We start from the raw sequence: 17,298 nt of genomic DNA on the forward strand, positions 1-17,298 counted from the left end.
TGTAGCAATTCGCCTGTGATTTGAGATCAGACCCCTGAAGTCATGCCAGCCACAGCTCTTGTTGGAATTTGTAGCCTTCCAGCCTCCCCAGGCCCAGTTTCTAACTCCATTACTAAAAAACAGACTTGTTTTAACCCCTGTACCTCTTTTCTTCATCCCTCCATCCCTAGCACTCCATGATCTACTTCTTCCACCACTACGAGCTTCCGGCCATCCTGCAGCAGATCCGCATCCAGGAGATGCTGCTGCAGAACCAGCAGGCAGGCCAGGGGGGAAACCAGACGGCCTTGCAGGACAACCTTAACAACAACACCACCGCAGCAGCTGCAGCTGGAGGAGCAGCTCCAGCCCGGGGGGGTGCAGCCAACGGCCAGGTCCGACTGCCAGACGAGCCCCAGGCGGCTTCGGCCGCCCAGGCCCAAGGTACAGCGACCCAGGCTTCCCAGTCTAACAGCCTGGCCAGCAGCGCTACGTTAGAAGGGGCCCGGGAAGAGTTGACGATGACGACGGAGCTGGACTGGATGGCGGAGACGGCGGCCATCATCACGGAAGCCCTGTCCTCCTCCTTGGCTCCCCAGCTGGAGAGCACGGAAGGGGGGTTGCTAGGGGAGGCCGGAGAGGTGGGGGGGGTCATGGTTTCTGAGGCGGGCCTCAGCGTGGTGGCGGAGATTCGAATGGGGGGTGGGGGTGGAGGAGGAGATGGCACAGATGGCCTCAATCCCAGCTTGGTTCCAGTGGAAATCAAAACCGTAGGGGCCTGCAGCAGCAGTGCAGCGGGCTTAGGCCCGCCTCTTCCTCCCTCTCCTCCAATGGGAGGACTTCAGGAAGCAGAGACTAGCCTCTCTAGTGTCAGTCCCTTCCTTCTTCCTCCTTCTCCTCCTCCACACACAGACTGCAGTAGGGCAGGGGCTGGGGAGCCAGAAAGCCCTGGGCAAAGCCCCACAGACTGGGAGCCCAAGACAGAGGAACCCCCCAGCCCCACTCCGTCCTGAGCCCCCCTACTCCAACTCACTTACGTATGCTCCCACACGCAGAGGCAACATGTCTTCTTCTCCCCCCTCAATTCCTCTTCCAACACCGCAAGATTGCCGCCGTGGCTATATTACTGTAATCTCATTCTTATGACACCAAGGAGAAGAGAGGGATGGAAAGCTAAGAAAAGGCGCCCCCCTCCAGTCTCCTCTAGAATCTCTGCTACGGAAATGTTTTGTTTTGCTTTTAGGTTCCCCATCCTTAGTGGGACAGTGACTTTTTCCATCCGTCGCAGAGTTTTCGCTCAAATTATGTGTGAGATACACCATCTTTGCTGCAAAGGTGTGGAATCATTCGGGAAAGGCTACCATTACATTTTGCCATGTTATTTTTTTGTTTGTTTATAATTGAAAGTTGATTTGTGAAATAGAGAGGCGGCAATCCTATTGCGTTGATGTACAATTCCTTAAAGGATGTTTATTTTGGTTAGGAGGTGTCTCGACAGGCTTTGGAAATGGCAGTGTACTCTATGCGTTTTCTTTTTGAGAGCACAGTGGACTACCATACCAGTCATCACAAGGCTGCAACACATACTCTTATCCTAGTCATTCATTCCATCTGGTCCTCGAACCCAGAAAAAGAAAATACGAATACAACCCTGTGTTTCTGAGTTGCTCTAGTGTCCGAGTTGGTCATTTTTCTTTCAGAACTGTAGGCTAGTAATGTTGCTGTGGTTTGTGTAGGTACTTAGTCACGCACCACTTTTTCACAGGCGCTCAACTCCTCCAGTTTGGAGGTTGTAGTCGTAACTGGCAACCGGCTCCACAGCTAGCGCTAGCCCTGAGTGGAGCATCATGGGAAATGGAGTTTTCATCCACTCTGCTGAGTGTTAAGCAGACCTGCTTGCTCTTGTTCAGATTCCCCCCCCCCGTCCGTCCGTCCGCTTCTCTTATGACGATTGGCAGTTGCTCCCCGTACTTCTTGAGCTGAAGAAGAGCGGCCATCGTTGCGGTTTCTCTCATCTTAACCCCTTTTGAGTGAAACTGCGTCATTGGTCCGCCCCTGGGAGCTTTTCTGTGTACTGCTAGCCAACCAATTCTCTCATCACCATGTTTTGTGTTTGTCTTTCACATTAGAGTCGCTTGACTAGTCATGTGCAAATTCAACAGAATCAACCTGAAGGCTCAACCATTGCCTTAAACACCCGTTTCATGGTCTTCAAACAAAATGATTTAAGTCAATATTTGCCCTGTAGACTGTATTCCGAAAGAGGAGCATGTGACTGTAAAAGAAATGCGCTTCATCACAAGGAACTTTTCTGGTTCATGGCGTCAGCTGACTGAGGCCACTTCAAGTTCAAACACACAGATCTTTGCCCCAGACTGGCACAAGACAATACCAGGCGATGTTGAACAGCTTCAGGGTAAAGCCATTGTACCCAGCCAACCCATCTCCGTTACATTTGTCATTGAGGTCTACCATTCTGCTGCCCAACTGGATAGTTATGACGATAAGGCATATATTGGACCCTGGGGGGCATTTTAATTTTGTAGAAAAATATATTTAGAATTAATATTTAATCTTTCATCAATGTTCTTGTTTCAAAACCGTCAGGAGATTATGATAAAGCTGCACAATGTTATAAACCTTCCACGACTGTTGTGGCCACTGCTCTATTCCATAGCTCACGGGAGACTAAATAACTGGCTTGTAAAATGCTACTGTGATGCTAGTTGTATTTGCTAGGGTCTAAAGACAACCATTGTTTTCTTGTAATCAGATGGACCTGACATGCATCATGCTTCCCCTTTTCTGGAACTAGCTGAACACGGTACTAACATGGACAGGGTATAACACAAGTCGAGAGGTTTTGACATTGTAACTCTATAGACATAGAAACTGTCAGGGAATGATCAGGAGTCATTGACAGGTGTGGTCGACGTCTTCATCCTCAGCTGTTTGAACTGAGAACAATCTCCTGACCAGAGAGCTTTTATTTTGAATGATACCTTATATGATTCCGAATGAGAGATTAGTGCAAGTTGAGATGGCCCTTGTTGGCCTTATATCAGAGGAAAATGGGATATTTTTCAACAGAATGGCGATAATCAAGGGACATTTCGCAAAATATCATTGTTCGAGTTCTATTGAGACACGAGGGGTTAGAATAATTTCTGCTCAGTGAGTTGGTTGGAGATGTAGTCAAGGCTATGCAACGGGCAGGACGGAGGACGTGGTTATGGGAAGAGAAGGTTGTCCAAATTGTGCAATATGACAAGTCAGTTTAAAGAAGTCTTTTGAGTTCATTCTAGGGGAAGCTTTTACCGATAAGAGAAATAAATATTTGTTTTCGTCAATGAGGTTTCTTTATCTGTGCCTATATTCCGTTCTGTGAGAGAAAGCGGGATGATTGTAGCCTTGCAACAGTTGCTATCCATTTGTAGTTAATTTTAGACAATATTAAATGAATCCTTCGATCTGTGATGGACTAGATTCCTCTCATTCAAATGTATTTAACTGTTCAGTAAACCAAGTGCAGTAGAAGCATTCTTTGCACAAAATGCCGTTGGTGTGGTTATTTCTGTTTGTGTGTCCTAGTATTGGTCATGGAAGTCCTAGACACAAAGTATGTTGTCCACCACAATATAATATATATTGTTTTTACCTTTTATTTATCCAGGAAGTCCCACTGAGGTCAGGAGACCTCCCTTGTAAAAGCAAATACAATTTTATTGGTCACATAAAATAGGAACTTCCTGGGTATTGTATGTTGACATATTTCAAATCCTGTCACATCCATATTTGGATCATGTTCATGGGGAAACCCCTGATTGACAAAAGGATCCTATATCAGAAAGGAGAAATGACACCCTGTTTACTTGTTTAAATGTGAATACATGTTTAGAGTTAATGTGTAATAGAGCTCGCCAGCTTGTAGTCCTAGAAACCAGAAATGAGTTACCTCCTGGTTCATTCAGCCATTCCTATGGGGAAAGAATAGGGTTGTGGGATAAATGGCGATAATAAGGTTAACGCAGGCTTAGAAGATCTTCTGTTCGGAGTCAGTTAACGTGAACTTTTGTGTGCTGATTATTATTTTATTTTTTGCATAAATTATTCAATTCTCAGTGACGTTAGCTGACAAAGATTCTCATCGAACAAACCGTAAAAGATCTCCTAAGCCTGCGTGTACCACAGACCTTATTTTTTGGCGTTTATCCAAAAACCTTACAAAAACTCAATTTTCCCGTAGGCTTTTTCCCAATCAACCATGGTGGACTTAGTGCCTACAAAAAGACGCCATTACTATTGCTCTCTATACACTGCCAGACATCAAACATGCCTAATACCTGTTATTCTATCACTGAAATCACAGAAATGTCACCCTCAGTACCCGAAAGGTAAAAATACAGACCACACAAAGTACACATGACAAGGATTCACATTGCAACCTTCATCACAACCAACACTTTCATCAGACTTTTATTCTTGAAAAACATGTCAATCAAGGCCAGTGAACAATATCGATTCGGATCTCAAAGGAAATAAAACATACAACGCACCACTCCTGATTCCTCCGCGGGAGTCGGGTCCTGTGGCAGAGGAGAAGAGAGGAGTGAGCGCTAGAAAGTTTAATGGCTCAGTTCACAGAACAGATGCAGTGCCATGGGTGGGCGTGCTGGTACCTCCAGCCCCACCGCATTGGCACGATATACTGTATTCAAGTAGGCCTGAGGTTGCACACATTTTACCAGCCATATGAGGCAGTTGGGCAGCGTAGAGCACAAGGAATTCCCAATGCCCTAGAAGCTCTTTCTTTTTTCACCCAGTAGCAAAAGGTTGAAAGGTTGGTGTCCAGGGAAAGAGCTGCCATGCTACGGCATCAGGATCACAGGAAAAGGATACATCCAAACCAAGGGAATCCAGCTACTTTCAACAAACCCCTCCCCTTTTAACCCCTTACTACACCATTGATTGGTCCGTGTCCAAACATCAGAGGGGCATCACCTCTTCTCGTTGGTGTGTTTGGCGGGGGCTGTGCGGACTGTGGGCAGGGCCTTGAGGACAGGGTCTGTCATGGTGGTGGCACAGCGGGTGGAGGGGAGGGACGAGGTGGTTTTGGTGGAGGTGTGGAGGGATGCTGCGGCTAAAACCACGGGGGGCATTCCTGACACTATGGGTGCAGAGCAGGCAGCCTTCTCCTTGGCCAGAGAAGTCTGCAGCTCAGCCCTCCTGGCCAGAGCCGTCCTTAGCTGATCCCGGATCAGGTCGATCTTCTCCTGTAGCTCTTGTAGCTCCCCTGGCCTTGGAGGAACGCCCAAGGAGGAAGATGAAGGGATGGATGAAGAAGAGGAGGAGGGGAGGGAGAGCACCAGGCTGGCAAAGGAAGTCCCGAAGCCTCCGTTTGCACAGACACGTGTTGCCTGGTTAGCCCCAGGGATACCTTCCCCCCCTCTCCCCCCTTCGGACTTGGTCACGGCCCGGGCTAGCAGGCGGCGGCTGTTGAGGGTCTCCAGGTTAAAGTGTACGCGCTTGTTGTCCTTAGCGGCTGCAGCGTCCCTGCTGTTCTCGTTGTTCCACTTGGCCGATGCCCTGGAGAGAAGGGGGTCAGGGGGAGGCTGGGGGTGCTGGTTCTTCTGGATGCAGCAGCTACTGGGAGATAAAAGGCTTGTGTCAGTAAAGAAAGAAAGAGACTGGTCTGGTGCCAAATAAGCCCTACTAGTGTGTTAGCTCGCTTTGAATCTGTATCTCAGTAATATGACTGCCTCCTTTCATTAACGCTGATGGGTAAAAGGCCCATATGGATTCTACCTGTCCATGTCCTGTCAGATCACTCATCATGGAAGAAAGGTAAAGTAAATACTTTTTAAAAAAAGGTCTCCATAATGGCAGCCATTTTGTCACCTTTTCTCTGTGTTGGTGTCCTGCTTCTTCTTCACGTCCTCATAGGTCTGGTTCAGGGCTCGGTGGATTTTCTGCAGAATAAATGGGGCTATAGTTATTACACTGACAGCCAAGGGATACGGGGGGTTGAAAAGCGCCACACTGTTTTATTCAAAACGTGCAGAATCGACACCATCTTAGAAATTGTAATTACTTTTCCCCTCTCATTAATAATCCTCAATTGGGGAAGGAGCTTAGGAGACCTCCGGGTACTTAAACCAGGCAGATTTGAAATGTCAGTCCTTTTAATACTCAACGTGGACTGGGCTTCCAAAATGGTGGTTATCTAAGCCAACAGCAGATGGCGGTGTTGCCTTAATGTTTTCAAATGACAGCCAAGGTGATATATAGTCCCAATGACAGTCTAGCCAAGAGCAGGAGAAACCTACACCATAAACAACATTTTACAAGCAATAACGGTTTGTTAATATTGAATTCGCAGTGGATACGTGAAGTGTAAGTGCTTTTAGATATAGAGTTCGTAAAACATGCCGGGGAGAGCCACACATTTGTTCAAGTAAAAAAGAGCACTTTAAAAAGGTCAATGAAAGAAACGTCAAGACTGAGGCAGGAACAGGAGGAAGGTTCTCAAGGCACTGGCTTACTGTGAAAGGATATTGTATGGATACAGACTTGCTGTCATTCAGCTATACACACACAAACTTTCCTTTGGTTCACTCACACACACTCCCTCCATCTCACCTGGCTGGTGTGGAGCCAGTACTTGTACTTTTGTCGGCGTCGAATGCGGGGCAGCACCATGTGATAGAAGGCGTGCTCCCCAGCCAGGGTGAGCAGCGACGTGGCCACGCCCACACACAGCAGCACAAACAGCCCTGAGAAGTGACGGATGCCCATCTGGAGAGTCTGTAGGCGGAGGGAGGGGACAGTTGGGTTACTTGGACAGGGTTAACACATGTAACGCAGGGGGTTAACAATATAGTCAATTGATTGTCAACCTCCGGTCCATGGAATGATGCTGATCGGTCCCTGAGAACCTTGTCATTAGATCTCAATCAAATGGATACTTAGCATAGTTTCAGGTCTCAAATCTTTAGTGATCCTGTATGGCTCAGTAGTGCATGGCGCTTGTAACGCCAGGGTTGTGTTTGATTCCCAGGGCCAGCCATACATAAAATGTATGCAAGTATGACTAAGTCGCTTTGGATAAAAGTGAAATGGCATATATATCATTCTGCACTGACACCCCCTGTTTTTGCCTCTAGGGGGCAGTTTATTAATCTTGATTCAGACAGAGATTGTCCATAGATATCCACTTAAAGTTTTGACATGAGGAGGCATCTGTCGGCCCCTAGAGTGGCCTGGAGGGGTCCTGAGTAGGAGAACTAATCAGAATGTAAAAAGCCTGGCGTCTAGGGCTATTACGATGACCTTATTACCGCTACACCGGTGGTCATGAGTTCAATTCCACATGACCGTTGGGTCACGGTGCCTACCCACTGGGCACACACTAGTTGAATCAATGTTGTTTCGACATCATTTCAATAAAATTACATTGAACCAACGTGGAATAGACGTTGAATTGACGTCTGGACCCAGTGGGTAGGCCACTCACTCCAGAACTGCGCTCTGTAAATGAATGGTGCTGATGGTCGACGGTAGCCGACAAAACTTGCTAACGGCCATCAAGTCGCTAATGGCCTGGTACTCAGCGCTCTATTGTCCCTCTAATCACTCTGACGTCAATGCGAATGCAATGGGAAATCAAATCGAACAGCTTTTTGATGTGTGGAATGAACTATATAAGTGTTCCTATAAACCCAGTCATTGTGTAACATTTCTATAGGCTATGCAATCGTGTGTGAAATCAGAGTTTTGATGGCATCTATTAAAAAGAGGAGGATCCCAGCTTTCACTAATTGAAATAGATGATACTGTGTAACCATTAGGAACCCGAGCAGTGAGCCCACAGAGTAACACATGCCTGATCTCTGTCCCATGAAGGTTTTCAACCTCCATGCCATGGGCTGCCTTCGGGAATATTCTATTTCCTGGTATTCTATTTGGTTATAGTTTATTCTGTGTTCTCATTGTATCTCTACAATAAGCCTACACTTCTATTCTACTCTACTCTATTTTACACTGTATGATTAGTTTCTACCCTGTGGGCTGCTGCATAGGCCCTTTTTGAATTGAAGCAGTGCTTAGAGGGCATTTAGCCTAAAAGCCAATTTATGCTTGATCTGTAAATGTGGTCGGAGGCTCCGTGTGACGCAATTGCGGAGCCGTACCACATTGCCGTGCGCCTCCCAAATGTTGTAACAATGTGGAGGACCTGTATAAACACAAACTCACTTCCTTGACAACTTCCATCTCAACAGCTCTACTCAACAGCTCTGCGCTGCCCCGCGAAGTGTAAGAAGTATGAATGCCCTGACTTTCGCATAGGCCGTTTCACTGTAAAGGCTGCACGGCCAATGCAGACGCCGGATTGACCATGCAGTGCCTTTAAGTCAGAACAGTGTGTGCTTGAGACGCACAGTGTGAGCAGTGAGCACCCTGTCTGAGTACCCACCTTATGGTGGGCCTGCCTGACAGCACACACAGCAATACATTACAGTAGTTGTATAGTACAGTGCACCTCCATAGTTTTATAGTACAGTACATCTGCATAGTTGTACAATACATCTAGCCTGTTAAGGTTTAACAACATGGGTTGTTGGGGATGTGCTGTATATATACAGTATACACTGAGTGTACAAAACATTAGGAACACCTTCCTAATATTGAGTAGCACCCACTTTTGCCCTCAGAACAGCTTAAATTCATCGGGACATGGACTCCACAAGGTGTCGAAAGCGTTCCACAGGGATGCCGGCCCCTGTTGACTCCAATGCTTCCAATGCTTCCAGGCTGGCCCCTGTTGACTCCAATGCCTACAGTTGTGTCAAGTTGGCTGGATGTCCTTTGGGTGGTGGACCATTCTTGAAACACATGGGAAACTGTTGAGAGTGAAAAACCCAGCAGCGATGCAGTTCTTGACACAAACCGGTGAGCCTGGCATCTTCTACCATACCCCGTTCAAAGGCACTTCATTTTTTGTCTTGCCCATTCATCTTCTGAATGCCGCACATACGCAATCTGTCTCAAGGCTTAAAAAATCTTATTTAACCTGTCTCCTCCCCTTCATTTACACTGATTGAAGTGGATTTAACAAGTGACATCAATAAGGGATAATATCTTTCACCTGGATTCACCTGATCAGTCTGTCATGGAAAGAGCAGGTGTTCTTAATGTTTTGTATACTCAGTGTCTATGCAGCCGCATTGTCTAACACTGTTTGACACTTTTTCGAAAGGAGAGAGAACTTTTCAGAGGAAATCTTCTAAACCGAATGCAGACCTCCTGCCTCTCTCTCTGATATTATCTGTAGAGGTTTGGACGTATGTGTGAGGGAGGGAGAAAGGGAGGGGTAGACGATGGCAGGCTTGTTTCCGAAGTGCTGACACAGTGAACCCCAGGGGTGCAGTCAAGGCCCACCCCATCTCTCCCTCCCGACATTCTTCACTCCGTCCCTCCTCCCATTTCATTCTGGGACTCGGCCAAGAAAGGGAGCTGCCAGTCTCAGCCTCGTGCCACTCTGCTCCCTCTTTCTCATTTTCTCTCTCTACCACTCTGCTCCCTTTCTTTCTCTCTCCCTTCCAGTCTAACACTGTGCCCCCCCCCCCCCTTGCTCTCTCCCTCCACCTCACCATTATAACTCTCTCCCTCTCTCCCCCTCTTCTTCTTACCCACTTCATTCACTCCCTCTCCCCCATCCATCGGTCACCCCCCCATCCTTCTCTCTCCCTCCTCATCTCCACTCTACCTTCTCCCCCTTCCTTCTCCCTCCCTCGCCCTCGCCCTGATCCAGTCGTGTTTGGTATGCAGGGGGGATAACTCATCCCATTAGAACTTAGGGCCAGAGTATGGATGGTGTTAGCCTGTCGAATGTGTTTAAGAGTGGGCCCATCCTCCGTCATATTGTTTCTGGGCAGCCGTAGCTCATCTCCCCCTGTTTCCCTCCCCACTCCGCTGTCCCTCAGCCTTTCCCCTCGGAATCCGTGTGAGGGGAAGGATTTGGAATGGAAATGAGGAATAATCTGTTCAATGCAGGCCACAGCAATTCTCGACCTCCTAATTATAGTAAAATAGTGAAACTGTGAAACACATTAAACTGTAAAATATATAAATGAAACTGTGAAAGATGAAACTGTGAAAGATAAAGATGAAACTGTGAAAGATATAGATGAAACTGTGAAAAATGCAAATTAGACTGTGAAAGATACAGATGAAACTATGAAAGAAGAAACTGGGAAAGATATAAATTAAACTGGGAAAGATGAAAGATATAAATGAAACTGTGAAAGATATAAATGAAACTGCGAAGGATATAGAGGAAACTGAAAGATATACCCTAGATATGTGGTTTATAGGGCTTTTTTTAAAACTTGTGCTGCAGTCACTCCTCAGAGTTTCTCCCATTGATCCAAGGCAGCTTGAAAATGACAGTCTGCTAATGTATATTTTTACATTCCCAATTCTAAATTTGAGCATCTTTAAGGGGCCGACATGGCCAGGTACACGATGACAAAAAAAAGACTTAAAAGTTTATGACATCACAGTTCAAAGGAACGTCACCCGGGGCAAATCAAAAAACAAAAATCTTTCCTTAGCGGTGCTAACAGAATAAACGTTGTTGTCGTGTCGTGTGCAGCTCAGTCGAGACGAACGGTAGATGTTGTCATGTGGGAAACATCCGTGTTCTACCATCCATCCCTCAGTCACTCCCCAAAGTTAAATCGGGTGATAATTAGGTAATGACAAGACTGGGAATGGCTTACACACACACTCTCTCTCTCTCTCCTCTCTCTCCACTCTCTCTCTCTCTCTCTCTCTCCACTCTCTCTCTCTCTCTACTCTCTCTCTCTCTCTCTCTCTCTCTCTCTCTCTCTCTCTCTCTCTCTCTCTACACTCTCTCTCTCTCTCTCTACACACTCACTCACACTCTCTCTCTCTTCAATGGGTCTGTGCAGACCACAAATCAGTGCGAGCTGATATGGTGTTGGCATTAGAAAAGCAATCCCAGAGTCCTCAGCTGCTGTCTGTCTGTCTGGGGAGCGAGAACCAACAGGTAAACAGCCCACATCGTCATGCTGATGGGACCAGACGGTTGCCCCAGTAACAGGGCAGCAACAACAATAAAAACCAGTTATGGAGTCAGTAATAGACAATGATGTATATAAACACTTGTCTATACTAACGGAGCCATTGGGTCAGGGCAGTTATACCAGCTCAGCAAGTTAGTAGCCTTGCTAAGCAATCTGGAACAGCTAAGTAGCCTTGTGCAAACCATAACAGTCTTTGGTATGACTTGGCTGGGGATCAAACTCCCAACCTTCTAATCTCAGGGCGGACACTAACCACAAGGCATGAGTTGGAGTACTATACTATAAGTGCTTGAGGTTAAAGGATAACTTTAGGATGACGCACACTCCTGAGAGGATATCATAGACACACACAGAGGCAGAATCTAGCAATCAATATTTTCCCTAAACATCTGACACTGATGGATTCCAGACCGTCTGAAGAATGTCTGCAACCCAGACTTGCATAGCTCTTAGAATGCATGCCCAATGGTTCATTCAAGTGGTATGCTAGAGTGGATATTAGAACAGAGCCAAACATCCAGTTTGACATGTCCAGCTGTATGAGAATGGCCAAACCCAATGTCCATCAACTGTCTGCAACCAATGTGGAGTGCCTACAGGGGGCACCACTCCGCCACAGCCACACTATAGCCTGGCGCCTGATCTGCTGGTGCTGTCTGCACAAACAGATCTGGGCCCAGGCTGACTGATGGCCATAGAAGTTGACAAGATAGGCCAAACAGATCTGGGACCAGGCCACAGACAGACACTCACCTCGGTGACGGCGAACACCCTCTTCCCACAAGGCACCACCTTGTACCACTTGTCGTGCAGCATGTCCATGTAGCCGTCTGACTTGTAGCGACTGATGAACTCTGACACGTTGTTGGTCAGAGGGGAGTTCTGCGGTAGGCCTATTCCATAGCCTGGGGGGGTGGAGAAAGAAAGCATAGTACAATAGTACAATGGGTATTGTAGCTTATAGAAATTCATGGGGAAAAAATAACTACTACAAGCTTAGAAAAAAGGGTTCTTCGTTTGTCCCCATAGCAGAACAATTTCTGGTTCCGGGTTGAACACTTTGGTGGTGAAAAGGGTTCCACGTAGAACTTTGTATAAAAAAAAGTTATTTTCAGAGGGTTCTCCACTATGGTTCTAGGTAGCACCTTCTTTTCTAAGAGTATAGATGAGATTATTTGATTATTTCTATGGTTTAATTCTATTTGTTCAGGTGATCCCATTGAGATGAAAAGTATCTTTTACAAAGGAGGACTCTCCTGTGAAGGAAGCATTCAACCATTTGTTACATAAAAGTAGGTACAATAGGCAAGGGTAAGATATCATTAGACCCAAACAAATGAAGAACAATATAAAAGGGTGGTTATGGAGGTAAACAACATGTTTACAATGTAGGCATGTAAATATGTTAAAGTTGTGGTGCGTTCCCTACCACAAGTCCCATGGCTTTGCAATCTGGGTAGAAACACTGACACGGACGTCTCACATCTGCTAAATAAACAGACTTTATTTTGGAGGCAACCATTTTTACACCATTCCACTTCAAATGCCCTAGCTGCTTTAAAGATTTCTTTAAATTGTTTAGGCGGAGAACTGAGCAGCGGCCTATACTCGTATCATCCCAAACTTCATGCAGAGGGAGTTAACTGGCAGACCTAGTCTCGATCCTCTCCTCCTCTCCGCCTAAGGATATGAACACGTCATAAACCATGGCAAAACAAATCATAGAATTATAAGAAATTAGCTGTAACACTGCAACATCTTCTCTCAGCCTCATGGTTAAATGTGTAGAATAGCAGGAAATTATCTTTAAAACAGCAACATTTTCTCTCTCCCTCATAGTAAAATGTGTAGAATAGCATGAGATTAGCTATATGGGGAAGGGGGGGGCCTTGCTCAGACCTTGCGGGGGAGCCCTGCGAAACTGCGGTACGCTTCTGATCCATACCAAACCAAATCGGATGACCTTACCTTCAACCCTTTCAGAAGGGGGAACACAGGGCTTTGGTTATTATTATAGCTAAACCAGAGTTCAGCCTCCATGTCGCTCCATAAAATGGGATAATTCCTCCTCTACCTATACTGCTATTCCTGTACTTTACTCCTTTGAAGTTTTTAATGACATTTTGTGAATGAGATTTTCGATATCGGATTCTTGATTAACGTGGAACGATGGAAGGGAAAAAAAATCCCCATCTCGTGGTCGTCGGTAGCAACGGGAGTTTGAAGAAAGATTGATGGAGGAAGACAGAAACAGGACAAAGAAAAAGTGGAGTGTTCGGCACATCCATTATCTAATGACAAGGAGTGTGTGTGTGTGTGTGTGTGTTGGCTTTGACAGCAGAATTAATAATGAGTTTTGGTGGGCTGGGGATAACAGAGAGTGAGAGCCCAAGGATCATTGAGACACAACAACTCTCATTCCATCTCTCCCTCCTCCCTCTTCCCTCCCTCATCCCTAACGTCCATCTCAAAAATTGTATTTAATCAATGGAGGGGTTTACCTCTGCCTATCCATCCCCTCATCCCTCATGGCTAATGTCTGTCAGTCATCTCCCCTTCCACCCCCCCCCACTCTCCGTCACTCCCACCTACCTCTCCCAGCCAAGATGACAGATGCCAGACAAGCTCTGACATCAACACGTTTCATCAGAGCGAGACTGCCCGAGCATGCACATACACAGTCAAGCACACACGCACTGTCAAAGGCGTTTTTTGAATGAGGATATGTGCATATGCGTATGTGTGCGTGTGTGTCTATCTCTCTCACAGCCTGTCTGTCTCGGTCTGTCTGCCTGCCTGTCTACCTGTTTGTCTGCCTGTTTGCCTGCCTGTTTGCCTGCCAGCTCCAACAGGTAAAAACAGCTGAACTACTACGTTGTGTAAAGCATGTGCTTCAGTCTAATATTCTTAATTAATGCATCGGATATCCAATAAACATCCCTCTGTTTCCCATGAAGCCAACAGAGTCGGCCCCCTGCGCTGGCACAGACGTCCCTGTAGCCCAGTGTTAACGACGATGTTGTGCTTAGTAAAGGGCCTCTTTGAATCACAGTCATTAAATACTGGGTGGCTTTAATCACCAAATCGAAAGAGTCCTGGCACCTTCCAGGTCCCCTGTCTGTAGCCCACTACGACTCAGTCCAAAAACCGGAGACAAATAAAACCCAGAAGAGGCGGGGACAGAGATTCAGAAAGTCTTTTGAAAGAGTGAACTCTGTTTAAAACGATAGTTCATCACTGCATTTGTGCGGATAAATTGTTTTAGTATCTGGAAATGAATAAATATAGGACTAGCTGCCAACCAGAGAGAGAGAGAGTGTGTGTGTGTGTGTGTGTGTGTGTGTGTGTGTGTGTGTGCGTGTGCGTGTGCGTGCTATGATACTGGATGGAGTAATGAATACCGTGAGGAACCATGTAGATAAAGTGCAATAGAGGAGCGAGGGAAGGTAGAAAATACAATTAGCAGATGGGAGAGATGAGCTAGAAGAGGTCTAATTGAGCAAAACCCCAATTACTGTTTTATTGTGGATGACTGTCTAGAGGTCAGGGCCTAAAATGGAGGAATATTCCTCACCTCAAAACCCAGGGAAAAAGAGCAGGAGTTACTGTACATGAAAAGAGAAGGTGTCAATCTGGTTCCACACAAAAATCCCTCTTGCCTTGTGAAAATACTCACCTGGAAAAATCACCTCGCAAGAGAAACCAGTTGATCAAGTAATCAAGTACTCACAAGGCTGTTTCATGAAATATTGTGATGTAAAGGAAGTGCTACCATTTTTTTAGTAGGGGGGGGGGGGTTCTTTTCAGGAAAGCAGTGAAACAGCTTGAGTCAAATGCAATTTGATTGCAAAGTCATTGCTCCCCCTATTGCCATCCCAGAGTGGGTGACTTAGTCTCATGAAAGATATCTGGCAGACAAAATTCATAAGTTTAAAATCTGCAAATGAGAGGAGGGAACTTTCGCCCCAGTCTGAGGGCCTGAGTGCTCTGGACAAGTTTTCATCAAGGATCTCTCTGTACTTTGCTCCATTCATCATTCCCTCAATCCTGACTAGTCTCCCAGTCCCTGCCTCTGAAAAAGATCTTCACAGCATGATGCTGCCAATACCATGCTTCACCATAGGGATGGTGCCAGGTTTCCTCCAGACATGATGCTTGACAATCAGGCCAAAGAGTTCAATCTTGTTTCTCATGGCCTGAGAGTCCTTTAGGTGCATTTTTACTGAGGAGTGGCTTCCGTCTGGCCACTCAACAATAAAGGCATGATTGGTGGAGTGCTGCAGAGATGGTTGTCCTTTTGATAGGAACTATGGAGCTCTGTCAGAATGGCCATTGGGTTATTGGTCACCTCCCCTGACCGAGGCCCTTCTCACCCAATTGCTCAGTTTGGTCGGGCGGCCAACTCTAGGAAGAGTCTTGGTGGTTCCAAACTTCTCAAATTTAAGAATGATGGAGGCCACTGTATTCTTTGGGACCTTCAATGCTGCAGACATTATTTCGTACCCTTCCCCAAATCTGTGCCTCGACAAACTCCTGTCTCGGAGCTCTCCGGACAATTCCTTCGACCTCATGGCTTGGTTTTTGCTCCGACATGCACTGTCAACTGTGGAACCTTATATGGACAGGTGTGTGCTTTCCAAATCATTTCCAATCAATTGAATTTACCACAGGTGGACACCAATCAAGTTGCAGAAATATCTCAAGGATGATCTAAAACAGGCTGCACCTGAGCTTAATTTCGAGTCTCATAGCTAAAGGTCTGAATACTTACGTAAATAAGGTATTATTATTTTATTTTGTATAAATTTGCAAACATTTCTAAAACCTGTTTTCGCTTTGTCATTATGGGGTATTGTGTGGAGATTGATGAGGATTTTTTTCTATTTCATCCATTATAGAATAAGGCTGTAACGTAACAAAATGTGTTAAAAGTGAAGGGGTCTGAATACTTTCTGAATGCACTATATATGTGCATAGTTATCCTACGGGTCATTCCACCTCAAAAAGCACAGAAAGAGGATTTTGGCACCTACCATCTCAGATTGTTCTCAAATCGTTTCTGTAGTTCGTAACAGATACGATTAGCATTCACGAAACATTATTTTGTGGAAATATATCTCTGAGAAATTAAGCTACAGTAATTGATTGCACCCAAATTGGCCATGTTAATTGATAGGATTTAGATAATATTCAATTAATTTAGTACCCATATGGTTTATGAACTGATACACAAAACAACGCTGGATTCAAAACTTAAGAGTTTTTCAATTGAAAGTATTATACAAAATTCTTGCAACTAATAGAATGTTATATATATATGGGGGATACAATCATCCCAGCTCTGCAAATGTTGCTGTGTAGAGACAGAATCATTAGATCATTTGTTTTGGTACTGTCCATAAGGAGCTTGTTTTTGGTCGCAGGTGTAACGGTGTTCCTCCTCCTCTTCATCCGAAGAGGAGGAGCATGGATTGAACCAAGGCGCAGCGTTGTGAAATGACATAATTTATTAAACAAGACGAAAAAACGAACTACACTTGAATAATTAACAAAACAAATAAACGACGTAGACAGACCTGGACGACGAACTTACATGAAACACGAAGAACGCAATAACAGGAAAACTGACTACACAAAAACCGAACGAACAAACATACCGAGAACAGTCCCGTGTGGCGTAACATACAGACACTGACACAGGAGACAACCACCCACAACAAACAGTGTGAAAACACCTACCTTAATATGACTCTCAATCAGAGGAAACGACACACACCTGCCTCTAATTGAGAGCCATATTAGGTACCCATTAACCAACATAGAAACAGAAAACATAGACTGCCCACCCAAACTCACGTCCTGACCAACTAACACATACAAAAACTAACAGAAAACAGGTCAGGAACGTGACAGCAGGTTTAAGAATGACTGAAGAATTGCATCATATACCTGGAGCTAACTCACCACTGTTGGGTGATTTAAAAAGTCATAGTCAATTGATCAATAATATAATAATACACTTAGCAAAAATGTTTATCTTTAATTTACAATCTGTTGAAACTATGAGAATAGAACGTTTCAGAACTTTTGTGAAACATCACAGCACAGTTGAAAAATATATGGCAAATTGAAATCAAAACTGGATGGTGTTCAGAGATAGATGGGAGATGAAGGATGGAACTAACAAACAAAAGATAACTATTGTAAAATA

General features: G+C 45.4%; 2 protein-coding genes across 3 annotated transcripts in view; one reads left to right on the top strand and one right to left on the bottom strand.

Annotated features, from left to right (window-relative positions):
• Positions 1-3,537, top strand: part of tmem259 (transmembrane protein 259) — a 14,725-nt gene extending 11,188 nt beyond the window's left edge. For both annotated transcript variants that reach the window (XM_039002201.1, XM_039002202.1), the window contains exon 11: positions 171-3,537. In XM_039002201.1, coding sequence (XP_038858129.1) covers positions 171-992 — 822 coding nt within the window. In that variant the 3' untranslated portion in view covers positions 993-3,537. The remainder of the gene's footprint in view (positions 1-170) is intronic.
• A 1,439-nt stretch (positions 3,538-4,976) lies between these two features.
• grin3bb (glutamate receptor, ionotropic, N-methyl-D-aspartate 3Bb) overlaps positions 4,977-17,298 on the bottom strand; it is a 119,957-nt gene continuing 107,635 nt past the window's right edge. The window contains exons 7-10 of the mRNA XM_039003088.1: positions 11,841-11,992; positions 6,619-6,783; positions 5,878-5,948; positions 4,977-5,625 (exon numbers count right to left, since the gene is read on the bottom strand). Coding sequence (XP_038859016.1) covers positions 4,977-5,625; positions 5,878-5,948; positions 6,619-6,783; positions 11,841-11,992 — 1,037 coding nt within the window. The remainder of the gene's footprint in view (positions 5,626-5,877; positions 5,949-6,618; positions 6,784-11,840; positions 11,993-17,298) is intronic.

The sequence above is a fragment of the Salvelinus namaycush genome, chromosome 10 (assembly GCF_016432855.1).
Source record: "Salvelinus namaycush isolate Seneca chromosome 10, SaNama_1.0, whole genome shotgun sequence".
Classification (NCBI taxonomy): Eukaryota; Metazoa; Chordata; class Actinopteri; order Salmoniformes; family Salmonidae; genus Salvelinus; species Salvelinus namaycush.